The sequence below is a fragment of the Megascapheus bottae genome, chromosome 16 (assembly GCF_031878675.1).
Source record: "Megascapheus bottae isolate mThoBot1 chromosome 16, mThoBot2.hap1, whole genome shotgun sequence".
Classification (NCBI taxonomy): Eukaryota; Metazoa; Chordata; class Mammalia; order Rodentia; family Geomyidae; genus Megascapheus; species Megascapheus bottae.
Window position 1 is genome coordinate 40,495,937 of NC_143524.1, and position 10,971 is coordinate 40,506,907.

Sequence of the window (10,971 nt, forward strand, 5' to 3'; positions counted from 1 at the left end):
GTGAGAGGTAATGCATCAACTATCTGGTGAATGTAACTATAACTCCTCTATACACTACCCCGACAATAAAAAATATATTTAAAAATAGAGAAATATTAGGGTTCTGAGGACCAATGGAATAGAACTGAAGACCCAGAAATCAACCCACAGATCTATGGCCACCTAATCTTTGGTAAGGGAGCCAAAAAAAAAATATAAGATCTCCTCTTCAACAAATGGTGCTGGCACAATTGGTTAAGCACCTGTAGAAAACTAAAGTTGGATCCTTATCTGTCATCCTGCACCAAAATTAATTCTAAATGGATCAAAGACCCTGAGGAAAAAGCAGATACCCTGGAATAGGAGATATACTAAGACTCCTTGGCACAGGCTGAAACTTTCTTAATAAAGACCCAGAAAGGGGTGGGGGAAGGGAAATAGGGACAAAGACATGAGCAGGGGTATCAATGTGTGAGAAGTAATGCACCTTCTGTCTGGTGAATATAACTGTAACTCCTCTATGCATTAAAACAAAAAATAAAGACCCAGAGACACAACAAATTAAAGAATGTTTGAACAAATGGGACTGCATTAAATTGCAGAGCTTCTGTATGGCAAAGGACATAGCTAGCAAGTTAAATAGTTCACAGAGTGGGAGAAGAACTTCACTAACCATACAACAGACAAAGGCCTTATATCTAAAAATATTTCTACAGCTAAAAAAAATTGAATCTCTCCAAAACAAATCTTCAAAGAAACAACCATCCCATTAAAAGGTGGACTAACTAATTACAGAGAGACTTTTCTGAAAAGGAAATAAGAATAGCCTATAGACACATGAAGAAATGCTCGACATCTCTGGCCATAAAAGAAATACAAATCCAAACAACTTTAAGATTCCACCTCACTCCAGTTAGAATGGCAATTATCAAGAAATCTAGTAACAACAGACGCTGTCCCAGGGATATGACCAGGAGGGATCACTACTACACTGTTGGTGGGAGTGTAAACTCATTCATCCACTATGGAAAGCAGTATGGTGATTCCTCAAAACCTTAAACATAGAGCTCTCTTATGACCCAGCAATCCCACTTCTTGGCATCTACCCAAATGCCCAGAAACTAGGGAATACTAAACTTACTAGCACAACTATGTTCACTGCAGCATTATTTACCACAGCTAAGATATGGAACCAACCTAGATGCCCCTCAGAAGATGAATGGACATGAAGATGTGGTATATTTACAGCATGGCATTCTATGCTGCTATCAGAAAGAATGACATCACCCTATTTGTAAGGAAATGGAAAGACTTGGAAAAAGTCATATTAAGTGAAGTAAGCTAGACCCAAAGAAACATAGGCCCCATGGTTTTCCTGGTTTGTAACAATTAACACATGCTTAGGATTCTCCTAACAGAGGATCACAACAGCTTAACAGCTACATACATATGACCATATAGGATAAGGCTAAGCAAAATGAACTCTAGAATATGGAAACAAGTGATTTACCTTTGTGATTGTTGTTCTTAATGTACTATGTTATTTCTTTTCTCCTTTTTTCCCCCTTTGGTTAATCTCATGTGGTCACTATCTCTGACTTTGTTACCTTGTATACTCTATATATGTTTATTTGAAATAGGGAAGGGGTATCAAAGTATTAAAAGTAATGCACCCACTGCTGATTAATGTAACTGTAATCCCTCTATACATTATCCCAACTATAAAATTAGGGCTAATCTGTGTGTGTGTGTGTGTGTGTGTGTGTGTGTGTGTGTGTGTGTGTGTGTGTGTGTGTATATGTAGTCCACGTTCCTAAACTATATAACCTCTTGAACTCATCTAAACTCCAGATTGTCTTTATAAACAAACATTAATAACTCGGTGGTCAAATTAAATTTGCCATGTGCTGGTGGCTCATACTTGTACTAATCTTATCTACTCAGGAGGCTGAAATGGTCTGAGGGTCCCAACACTCTCAGATCAAGAAGGGAGGGAGGGAAGGGGGGAGGGAGGGAGGGAGGAAGGGGGAGAGGGAAAGAAAAAGGAAGGAAGAAGGAAGGAAGGAAGGAAGGAAGGAAGGAAGGAAGGAAGGAAGGAAGGAAGGAAGGAAGGAAGGAAGGAAGGCAGGCAGGCAGGCAGGCAGGCAGGCAGGCAGGCAGGCTGGCAGGCAGACAAAAGATTTGATTCTGAGATATGAGACATGGAAATTATACCCTTGTGGTTATTACATTAGTTATAAACACACTCTAGAATAGGAAGGTTCTAGAAACTAAATCAACTAGATTAAGGTACCACCTGTTAGAGAGAACAAAGCAAAGAAAGAATCACTGTCAAGTTTTGCATCTCAGTTTCAGAATAAGTTATTATTTGGGGATGTCAGATGCTGTGCAGGGCCATATTTTTCATACTAAAATTTCTATTATGCAATGCTTTGTACTTTCAGGAGATGCCACTGTACAGAAACTTAAGTTATTCTAAAGATCTAACGCTTTGAAAGAAACATTAGATTTGTCTAAAAGCCCATTCTTTATCTCATCTCCTTCCTTCATCCTCACATTATTCTGATTTTGTGTATCACTCCAATTGCATTTGTTCTTCTTACCGTTTGCAATGTACCTTTTTGACCAAATAGTTGACTTACCCATGTTGGTTTACCCATGTTGGTAACTCAGATATCGTCGATTCACATTGGTTTCTACATCGAACTTCATTCCTCAATGGATCCACTCCAGTAGGCTTTTATATTTTTTAAACATTCAGAATGTTGTAAAATGAATTTTGTGCTTATCCTTATATACATGTGCAAGTTTCTATAGGTCCTTTCATTGCAATGCAAGTTCTGGGTCATAGGTAGGAACCCTCCAATTTAACTATGTATTGCCAAAATTACTTTCAAGGTGTCAATTTACCCTACTAGAAGATATGCAGGTTTTTGCCCATTCTTTTCTTGGTATTTCTTAGTGATTTCTAAGCACTCTTTTGTAAATTATCTCAATGCAAATGTATTCTTCCAATTTGACATTTCAGTCTTTTTAAAAAATTGTATCTTAATGTGAAATTTTTAATCAACATTCTCCTTGTAAGTTTGTGCATTTTATGTCTTAAAAAAGAATTTTCTACCCCAGAGTGGCAAATCTATTTCTTCTTAATTTTCTTCTAAGTGTTTCAAATATCTCTTCAATTTTTCAAATCTAGAACATGCGTTTATGTGTGCTTTTATCTGTCTCATTTTATCTTTTTGTAGAGCCAGCCATTTAAAAAAAGTCCATTCTTTTACCATTGACTTTTAAAGCTATCTCCCCCATAGAACATGCATTCATCTACAAGTGGGCCTGTTTCTAGGCTCATAAACTTGGTCTATCCTTCTATCCTTGTCTGTTGATATTATACAGATAAGATTACCAAAATTTGTAATGAGTCTTTAATACAGTCTTGAAATGTTTGACTCTTCCCTAATTGTTTCTCAGAATTGCTCTGGCTCTTCTTTTCATTCCACCATGTAAATTTAAGATTGGCTATATCTTCCATTAGGGTCTCTAAAAAAATGAAATAACGTGTTTCTTTGTAATTTTGGTGACATGAGACTATTAATTTTTGTTTTATAGGTTACCAAATCTTTTCTTTAATATTCCATCACTGATCAATAATAAATGATATAAGTAGGAGAGAGGGGAGGGGAGCTTTAAGAAGAAAAATATATGTTGTGACTTCATTTGAAGTTGATTTTTCCAAGTGAATTTGGTGAGGCTGAGAATGGTTAGTCTCCCACCATAAAAACATATGATCTCCATTTAGTTCTTCTTTTATGTCCTTTAATAAAGAATAATTTTTTTCCATAAAGATCTCATGCACCTTTACTAGATTAACTCCTGGGTTTAGAAAATCTATTTCTTGCATTTGATCTTCTGGGCCACTAATGTAGCCTTATTCTTTAATTCATCTACATTATTTTGCAAAAAAATTAAAAATCTTTTTAGAATTGTGTATGTAAATGTACTGCATTCAGATTTCTGTATTTTTGTTGTTGTTCAGGTGTTCATCTGTTTCATCCAACAGTTTTTACACTGACCATTGTTTCTATACCTTTATAAGCAAGAAAGTTCCACAGATGCTGAATGGAGAAGTTGTTTCTTGCTCTAAGCTTGGGGCAGAAAGAAAAGACTAAGTTATCTTCCTTCAGGAGTGTGTTTGAGGAAGTCTTTCTTATGTTCCTCTGTTCAAACTCTGCTCCCAACCTTAAGAGTAGGGAACATGTAACCCAAACTGCTTTTTGAGAAGGAAGTCCCTGCCCTTTCATACCAGTTTGAAGTCCTCAGATGTATGGGAAAGCCAGCCTCCTTCAGGGATGCTGACCTTTGCTCCTGGAAGTTGCTCAGGTCTGATTCCTCCACCCCTAGGGGAAGGAGCCCAATTCTCTCCACCAGAACCAGTACACTGTAGTTAGTAATGGAAGGCGTTATAAACCCTAAATCCATCACTGATACATTTTCTACTTTTTTCTTAATTCACTAGTGGTGAAAATAAATGTTATCAATTGGTGGTTTGGGTTTGTTTCGTTTTCCAGCTTTGTGGCTGGCTGGCCAAACTTTTAACATTCCATCGTTGCTCAAATCCTATAAATCTTATTTGGGGAAGTAAGAGGGCAGAGATACAAAGATACCACAGATAAAAGAAAAATAGCCAGTATTATCCATTTTTTTGTTTTGTTTTACAGTTACTGAATGAATAGAACTTCCTTTGCATAGCATTTAAGTGATTTTTGTTGTTGATGGCTTGTTTTTAATACTGAGAACACTGAGATTCAGTCTGAATGAGACCCTGAAACGGTGCAGCATACACCAGTCCCCCCACTCTTCTCCCCAAAAAAGTTTTTCTAGTTTCTTTTTTTGAATAGGCAGAATGAGCCATTTTCCATTTTAGGTGGGTGGACGCTTGTAAAGGATCTTACAACTATTTCCCTCATTTATCAGGCCAACTTAGAAGGGAAGGCTTTAGGATTTCTACTGTGGAACAGAAGACTAGAACGCAGGTGCAAGGTCATACTTTTAACATGAGCTTGTTGAAAGAAAACTTTTTAAAACAATTCCAACATGAAATTAAACGAGTTTTTTTTTTTCCCCAAACTTTTCGGTTTCCTCTCAAAAGCATTAAAAAATGGGAGAGGAAAGTTAACAATGAATTCGTAAACGGTTAAAGCCAATTCTTCTTTGTACTAGTCCTTGGGTAGTTACCATCAAAACCAATTTCTTCTTTGGCGAAAAAAGAATTTAGGTCCCAAGTCTGTTCAGTAGGCATTCTCTCTCTTTTTAAAAAATAATTTTTTTTTCCTTGCTTTAGTATCTGCTCCGGCCTCCCCCTCTCTCAGAGCGGCTACCCAGGCGGCCTCCGCCCCTGGGGGGCTCCCTGCGGCCTGAACGGCTGTAGGAATCGCGCAAGGGAGGACACCCCCTTTCTAGGGACCGGTCTCGGCCCCCGGAGTAGCGATCGCCACGCCCGCCTCCATAACCATCGCGGCCGCCACCTCCATAGACATCTGGGGAGCAGCCCCGGTAGTCGTCGTAGCGGCCCCCGCCATAGGACGGCGGCGGGCCCCGCGTCGGGGCGGTGCTGCGCGGATCCTCGTAACTCTCGAAGGGGTCTCGGTAGGAGCCTCCTCCGCTCGGGTGGTCCACGTAGTCGCGGTCGCGGCCCCCGTAGCCGTCGCGGTCGCAGTAGCCTCGGGATGGACAGTCGTCCCGCGCGCTGGAGTGGCCATAGTCGCGGTAGGCGTAGTCGCGGGGCGACGGGGCGAAGTCGCGGGGGTCGCGGGCGCTCAGGTAGTCGCGGCTGGAGTAGCCGCCGTCCCGGGGCGAGTAGCCCTCCTCCCGCGGCCCCAGGTAAGGGTCGCGGCGCAGCGGCGGCGGCTCCCGACGAGGCGGGCCCGCGTAGCGATCGCGGCCCCGCGCGGCCACCGCCCGCCCCCGCATCCCCGCGCCGCCGCCGCCGCCTCCGCCGCCGCCGCCGCCACCTCCGCTGCCGCCGCCGCCGCTGCGCACCAGGCCCGACGGCGCGGCCCGCTTCGGGGGCGGCCCCGCGCGGCGAGGGGGCGGCCCGCGCTTCAGGGGCATCGGGGCCCGGGAAGGCCGCAGGTCGAAGTCCCCCGCGTAACCGCCGTCGTCGGCGGACCCGCCCCGGGACGGGGGGCGCCGCGGGCCGCCGCCGCCGCCTCGGGCCCCGCGAAGGCCCCTCGGGCGGCCGCGGCTGCGGGGCGGCGGCGGGCCGCGCCGGTTGCTCTCGAACGCCGGCTTGGTGGCCTGGGCCACCTTGATGGCCTTACCATCCAGGGACTTGCCGTTCATGTCGCGGGCGGCCGCCTTGGCGTCGGCGGGGCTCTCGAAGGTGACGAAGGCGAAGCCCCGGGACTTGGCGGTCTCCCGGTCCTTCATCAGGAGCACCTCGGAGATGCGGCCATACTTCCCAAACGCCGTCTCCAGGGCTTTCTCGTCGGTCTCGGGGTTGAGGCCCCCGATGAAGAGCTTTCCCGGGCGGTCGGCCTCGACCATGTTGGCGGCTTCGCGGTCAGCGGTGGCGGCGGGAAGCCGAGCGAGGGCGCGCGCGCGCGTCGGAGGGACGTGCCTGAGGCGTGCGCGGCGGCGTGCCGAGGGCGCCTCCTACCGGTCGGGCGGCGTGGCCGGAACTGCGGCGGCGCCTCCTCCCCGCCCCCCCCCCCCCACCTGAGCCTCTAACCTGAAGGGGCCTCCCCGGGACGGTGGGAGGCCCCTGTCTGTGATTGGTCGACGGCCCTGCACCCTGGACCGGCCTGGTCCCGCCCCCTGACTTCCACTCTCAGCCAGCCAAGCTCACTGGTAGTGCGCTGCCCCTGAGAACAGCTGCAAGGTTGGGAAAATAGATTCCCCCACCCCACATTAATCTGAATGGGAAAAATTACAATGATTTTAGATAGGTCCGCAAATCTTCAATTTTTTTTAAAGAAAGACTAAAAATAATCGGTAAGTGAAGTAGTAGTTGTGTGTGTGAATTCACTTATCTAAGGGTGAAGAGGGACCTGATGGATGAGGAAAATGTTGACTGGTGGTTGTCTGTCTTAGCATGCATCATACGTTTTGTTTGTTTGTTTGTTTGTTCTTTAACTTCTGTCCCGTCTTGTTATTTATCCCTAGGTATGTGCAAACTGCCTTTTAAAGGCAGAGCACAGACACTCTGAGGGTAAAATAAAAACAGTATATTCAAAAACTTTGGAAGTTCGTGTACGCCAATATAACATATGAAGACGCACGTGTGATAACTATATTAAGCTGAAAGTTAGTGGAAACAGGAAGTTAAATGATGCTTCCAGTTTTAATGGGGATGCTTGGTTTCTTTTTCAGCATGCATGAATTTAATGTTAAATGCATCCTATCAGTTCCTGTGGTAAATTGAACAGATTTTTTTATTGTAAACATTATTATGCTACAAGTAAACCCCACCTTTGGGGATGTATTCATTTTCTAAAAATTGATGATTTAGTTTGGCCACATTCTTTAGAAGTCTAAGCATGATGAGTGTTTGCCTGTTCGTTCTTTTTCCCATCCTGAGCTAGAAAACTTGGGGGAATAAGAATCATCTGGACTGGTATTCCGGGTATATTTTAGCAGCTAGCATATCAGTTTATTCATTTTTCGTTTATCCAGACTTCAAAATCTTTCGTCTTGGTTTTTCTATTCCCTCAACCCCAATATTTGGTTTTTGTAAAATATCTTTACCAAGATACACATTTTTGTTTAAAATTCACATTTTTTTTTTTTTTTGCCAGTCCCAGGGCTTAAACTCAGAGCCTGAGTACTGTCCTTGGGCTTTCTCGAGCTCTACCACTTGAGCTCCACTTGAGCACCACTACAGCTTTTTCTGTGTATGTGGTACTGAGAAACCAAACCCAGGTCTTCGTGCATGTTAGGAAAGCACTACCACTAAGCCACAATCCTGGTTCGTATCACATTTTGTCAATAGTTGTTCTCTCAGCCCTTAGCTCATTCATCTCCTCCCCATCTCCATGCCCTCTTTTTGTGACCAGTCTTTCCTAATGTTATTTTTCTAGTCTTTTGAAAAAGATCAACTTTGAACTTTGGTAATGCTGTTTCACTATTTTAATTGTAAGCAATTTTCCTTTTCTCTATATTTCACATTTAAAATTTGTATTTTGTTTTTATTTAGATAGGACACTTATCACATTTAAGAGTTTTACAAGTATTTCTTAAAGATATTTCTTAGAATTGTTATATCTAAGATGAACACTTATTTGTATATGCTGATTAACAGCTAAGCAGAGATGAATGGGGTTTTCGTTATTTCATTCCTAACATTTTCTCATTTCTTCCTGAATCCACGTTTATACATAGTATGCTTTTAAGTTTTCCAGCATAAAGACATTTTGGTTATTTTTTAATGCATGTGTATGATAGCTATATATTTTGTTGACATCTGCTTTGTGACTTAATGTGTGTGTACATGTGTATATGTGCATGTTTATTATCCCATATATACTTAGAAGAAAGTGCATTCTCTAAATGTTATTTAAAATTGTGAAGTTCAACTTTTTGCTTTTATCATTTGCAATTTGAATGAAACTTTTAGATTCCCCATTTTTTCTGTGACCTACTCATCCTTCAGTGATGTGTTAAACTCCGCAATTTTGAGCAATTTCTGTGGTTTCTTTTGCTTTTAAGCCTGGATTTTCCAGGCTGGTGGACACCTGGATTTCTTAGGAGTTTGGTGAGCCCAGAGAGAGCATGGAAACTCTCCCTGCCTTTCTAATGTACCCTTTCACCTATTTATCTGTATCTTTTATAACAAACTGTAACTGCATAAGCTTACCTGCATTCTATGACTGGTTCTAGTGATGTTTTTGAACTTGAGAGGAGAGAGGGAATCCCCAAATTGGTAGTTGGCTTGGAGGCCACTGCAGGATTCAAAGAGTGATAATATATTGTTTTCCAGTAACAGGTCTCAATTTTTTTAGCACTGGCCATATATACTACAATTTAGTTCTGCCACTAAATATCAGGAGTTGGACCAGAACACAAGACCTCTCTTAGTTTGTATTCCAGCTACACACAGGGTCTCTGGTGACTTTGTGCATTGTTGGCAGGTCGGCTGCAGTGAAGTGGTTCTAACTTGTGGTTTCCATAAATTATAAGTCTGAACTAATTTCAAAACTGCAATAATTTAGCACTTGAAGTTGTAAAAGACAGATGAATACTGTCCCTCGTCAAATCATGACATGGGGCGATTTCTTCCTTTTACATTTACTGACTGCCAAGTGGAGTAATCTAGATAGAGAATGAAGCTGTGAATACTGCACAAGGACAAGCACACCAAAGGAGCACAATAGATAATGGGACTGACCTCCCCAAGGACTCATATCAGTGGCTACATTGACCCAAGAATGCTCCAGAAGAGTGAGAACGGAATTGTACATAGGAATTTAGGGGCAGAGAAGCTGCAAGATGAAAAGAAATTTATCTACCATTTAGAAACAGATACCACAGTTCAATAAAAAGAATTCCTATATTCCTTTGGATGGAAAAAAAAATCTTTGCAGAGAGCTGGGTTAATGAGTTAAGGAGCACAAGGAATAATCTTGCATGTCTCTCTTTACTCAAGACAGAAATCCCACAGACAATATGGAATTTCCATCTTCCCTAGTGTGAATGTCAGGAAAACTTCCCAGGAAGAAGCACCCACTGCTTGTTCTCTGGGACTCTGATTTTTCAAGGTAGATTCTGAGGCCAACCTAGAGACATGGAGCTTTTTTTTTTTTTGCCAGTCCTGGGCTTGAGCTCAGGGCCTGAGCACTGTCCTTGGACTTTCTCAAGGCTAGAGCTCTACCACTTGAGCTTCAGCACCACTTCCAGCTTTTTTTTGTATGTATGTGGTACCAAGGAATCGAACCCGGGTCTTTGCGCTGCTAGGCAAGCACTTTAACCACTAGGCCAAACTCCTGGCCCAGACATGGAGCTTTTTAAGTGCTGCCACGAGTTCCTTGACAATGGCTAGAGCTTCCCAGGCAGTCTGCAGCTTGAGAATCTTCTGGGTTCCTTAAAATTTCAAATATAAATTTGTGGTAAAATACACATAAAATTTGTCATCTTAAGCATTTGAAAGCATCTGAATTGTTAGGCAACCCATTCTCAGAACTCCTTGCCTTACAAAACTGAAACTGTCAAAGAACTTTCTGGACCAGGAGTGTATTCCAGTGGTAGAGTGCTTGCCTAGCATGCACAAAACCCTGGATTTGATTCCTTGGTGCCATATACACAGAAAAAGCCAGAAGTGGAGCTGTGGCTTAAGTGACAGAGCACTAGCCTTGAGCAAAAACTGTCCAAGAACAATGCACAGGCCCTGAGTTCAAGCCCCACGATTGGCAAAAAAAACCCCAAAAAACAGCTTTCCATCCCCTCAACTTCTGCATTTGGTCACTACCATTCTACTTCTGTCTCTACAAATGTAGACTGACCACCTCCTCATTTATTCAGATTGGGTGAACTAGAAGACTAATCCTCTCAATGTTTCCCTTAATTCACACACCAGACACACATTCTATGTTATCTCAATGAATGGTAACAATGATTCCACTGTAAGGGACATCCATCCCTGCTCTTTAGAAGTGGCTTCAGAGACTGACTTCCGTTTTCAGTTGATGACCCATCCAGCAAATAACTCAAAGAGTGGATGCTGCATTGAGCGCTGTCCAAGGTTCTGATTTTGCTTCGCTGCCAAGCCAGGGACAGGGACATCTTTTCCCTCTTTGAGGCACTGGGCTGTTGGAGTAACTGAAAAGCTCAGCCAGGACCTCCATTGCTTCAGACAAGGACTTGAGCCCTACACCTCCTACCCCACGGGCTTGGTGGGTGCAGATTGGGGAAGCCAAGCCTATGAGCTGCTGGTCCAGATCCCAAGCTTATTTTCAATCTCAAAGCCCGGCAGAGATGTGGCATACACTGACTGATAAGTGA

The 10,971-nt window shown here is 43.2% G+C and overlaps 1 protein-coding gene and 1 long non-coding RNA gene across 2 annotated transcripts in view; both read right to left on the reverse strand.

The window, feature by feature from the left end:
- The window catches only part of LOC150053261 (uncharacterized), a 90,446-nt gene extending 86,107 nt beyond the window's left edge, over positions 1-4,339 (reverse strand). Inside the window, exon 1 of the long non-coding RNA XR_016538083.1 lies at positions 2,622-4,339. This is a non-coding gene — a long non-coding RNA (uncharacterized LOC150053261). The remainder of the gene's footprint in view (positions 1-2,621) is intronic.
- A 681-nt stretch (positions 4,340-5,020) lies between these two features.
- Rbmxl2 (RBMX like 2) lies at positions 5,021-6,641 on the reverse strand. Its single transcript, XM_090348254.1, has one exon. The coding sequence runs from the start codon at positions 6,520-6,522 to the stop codon at positions 5,314-5,316; it is 1,209 nt and encodes a 402-aa protein (XP_090204380.1). The 5' UTR covers positions 6,523-6,641; the 3' UTR covers positions 5,021-5,313.
- Positions 6,642-10,971: the final 4,330 nt, after the last annotated feature.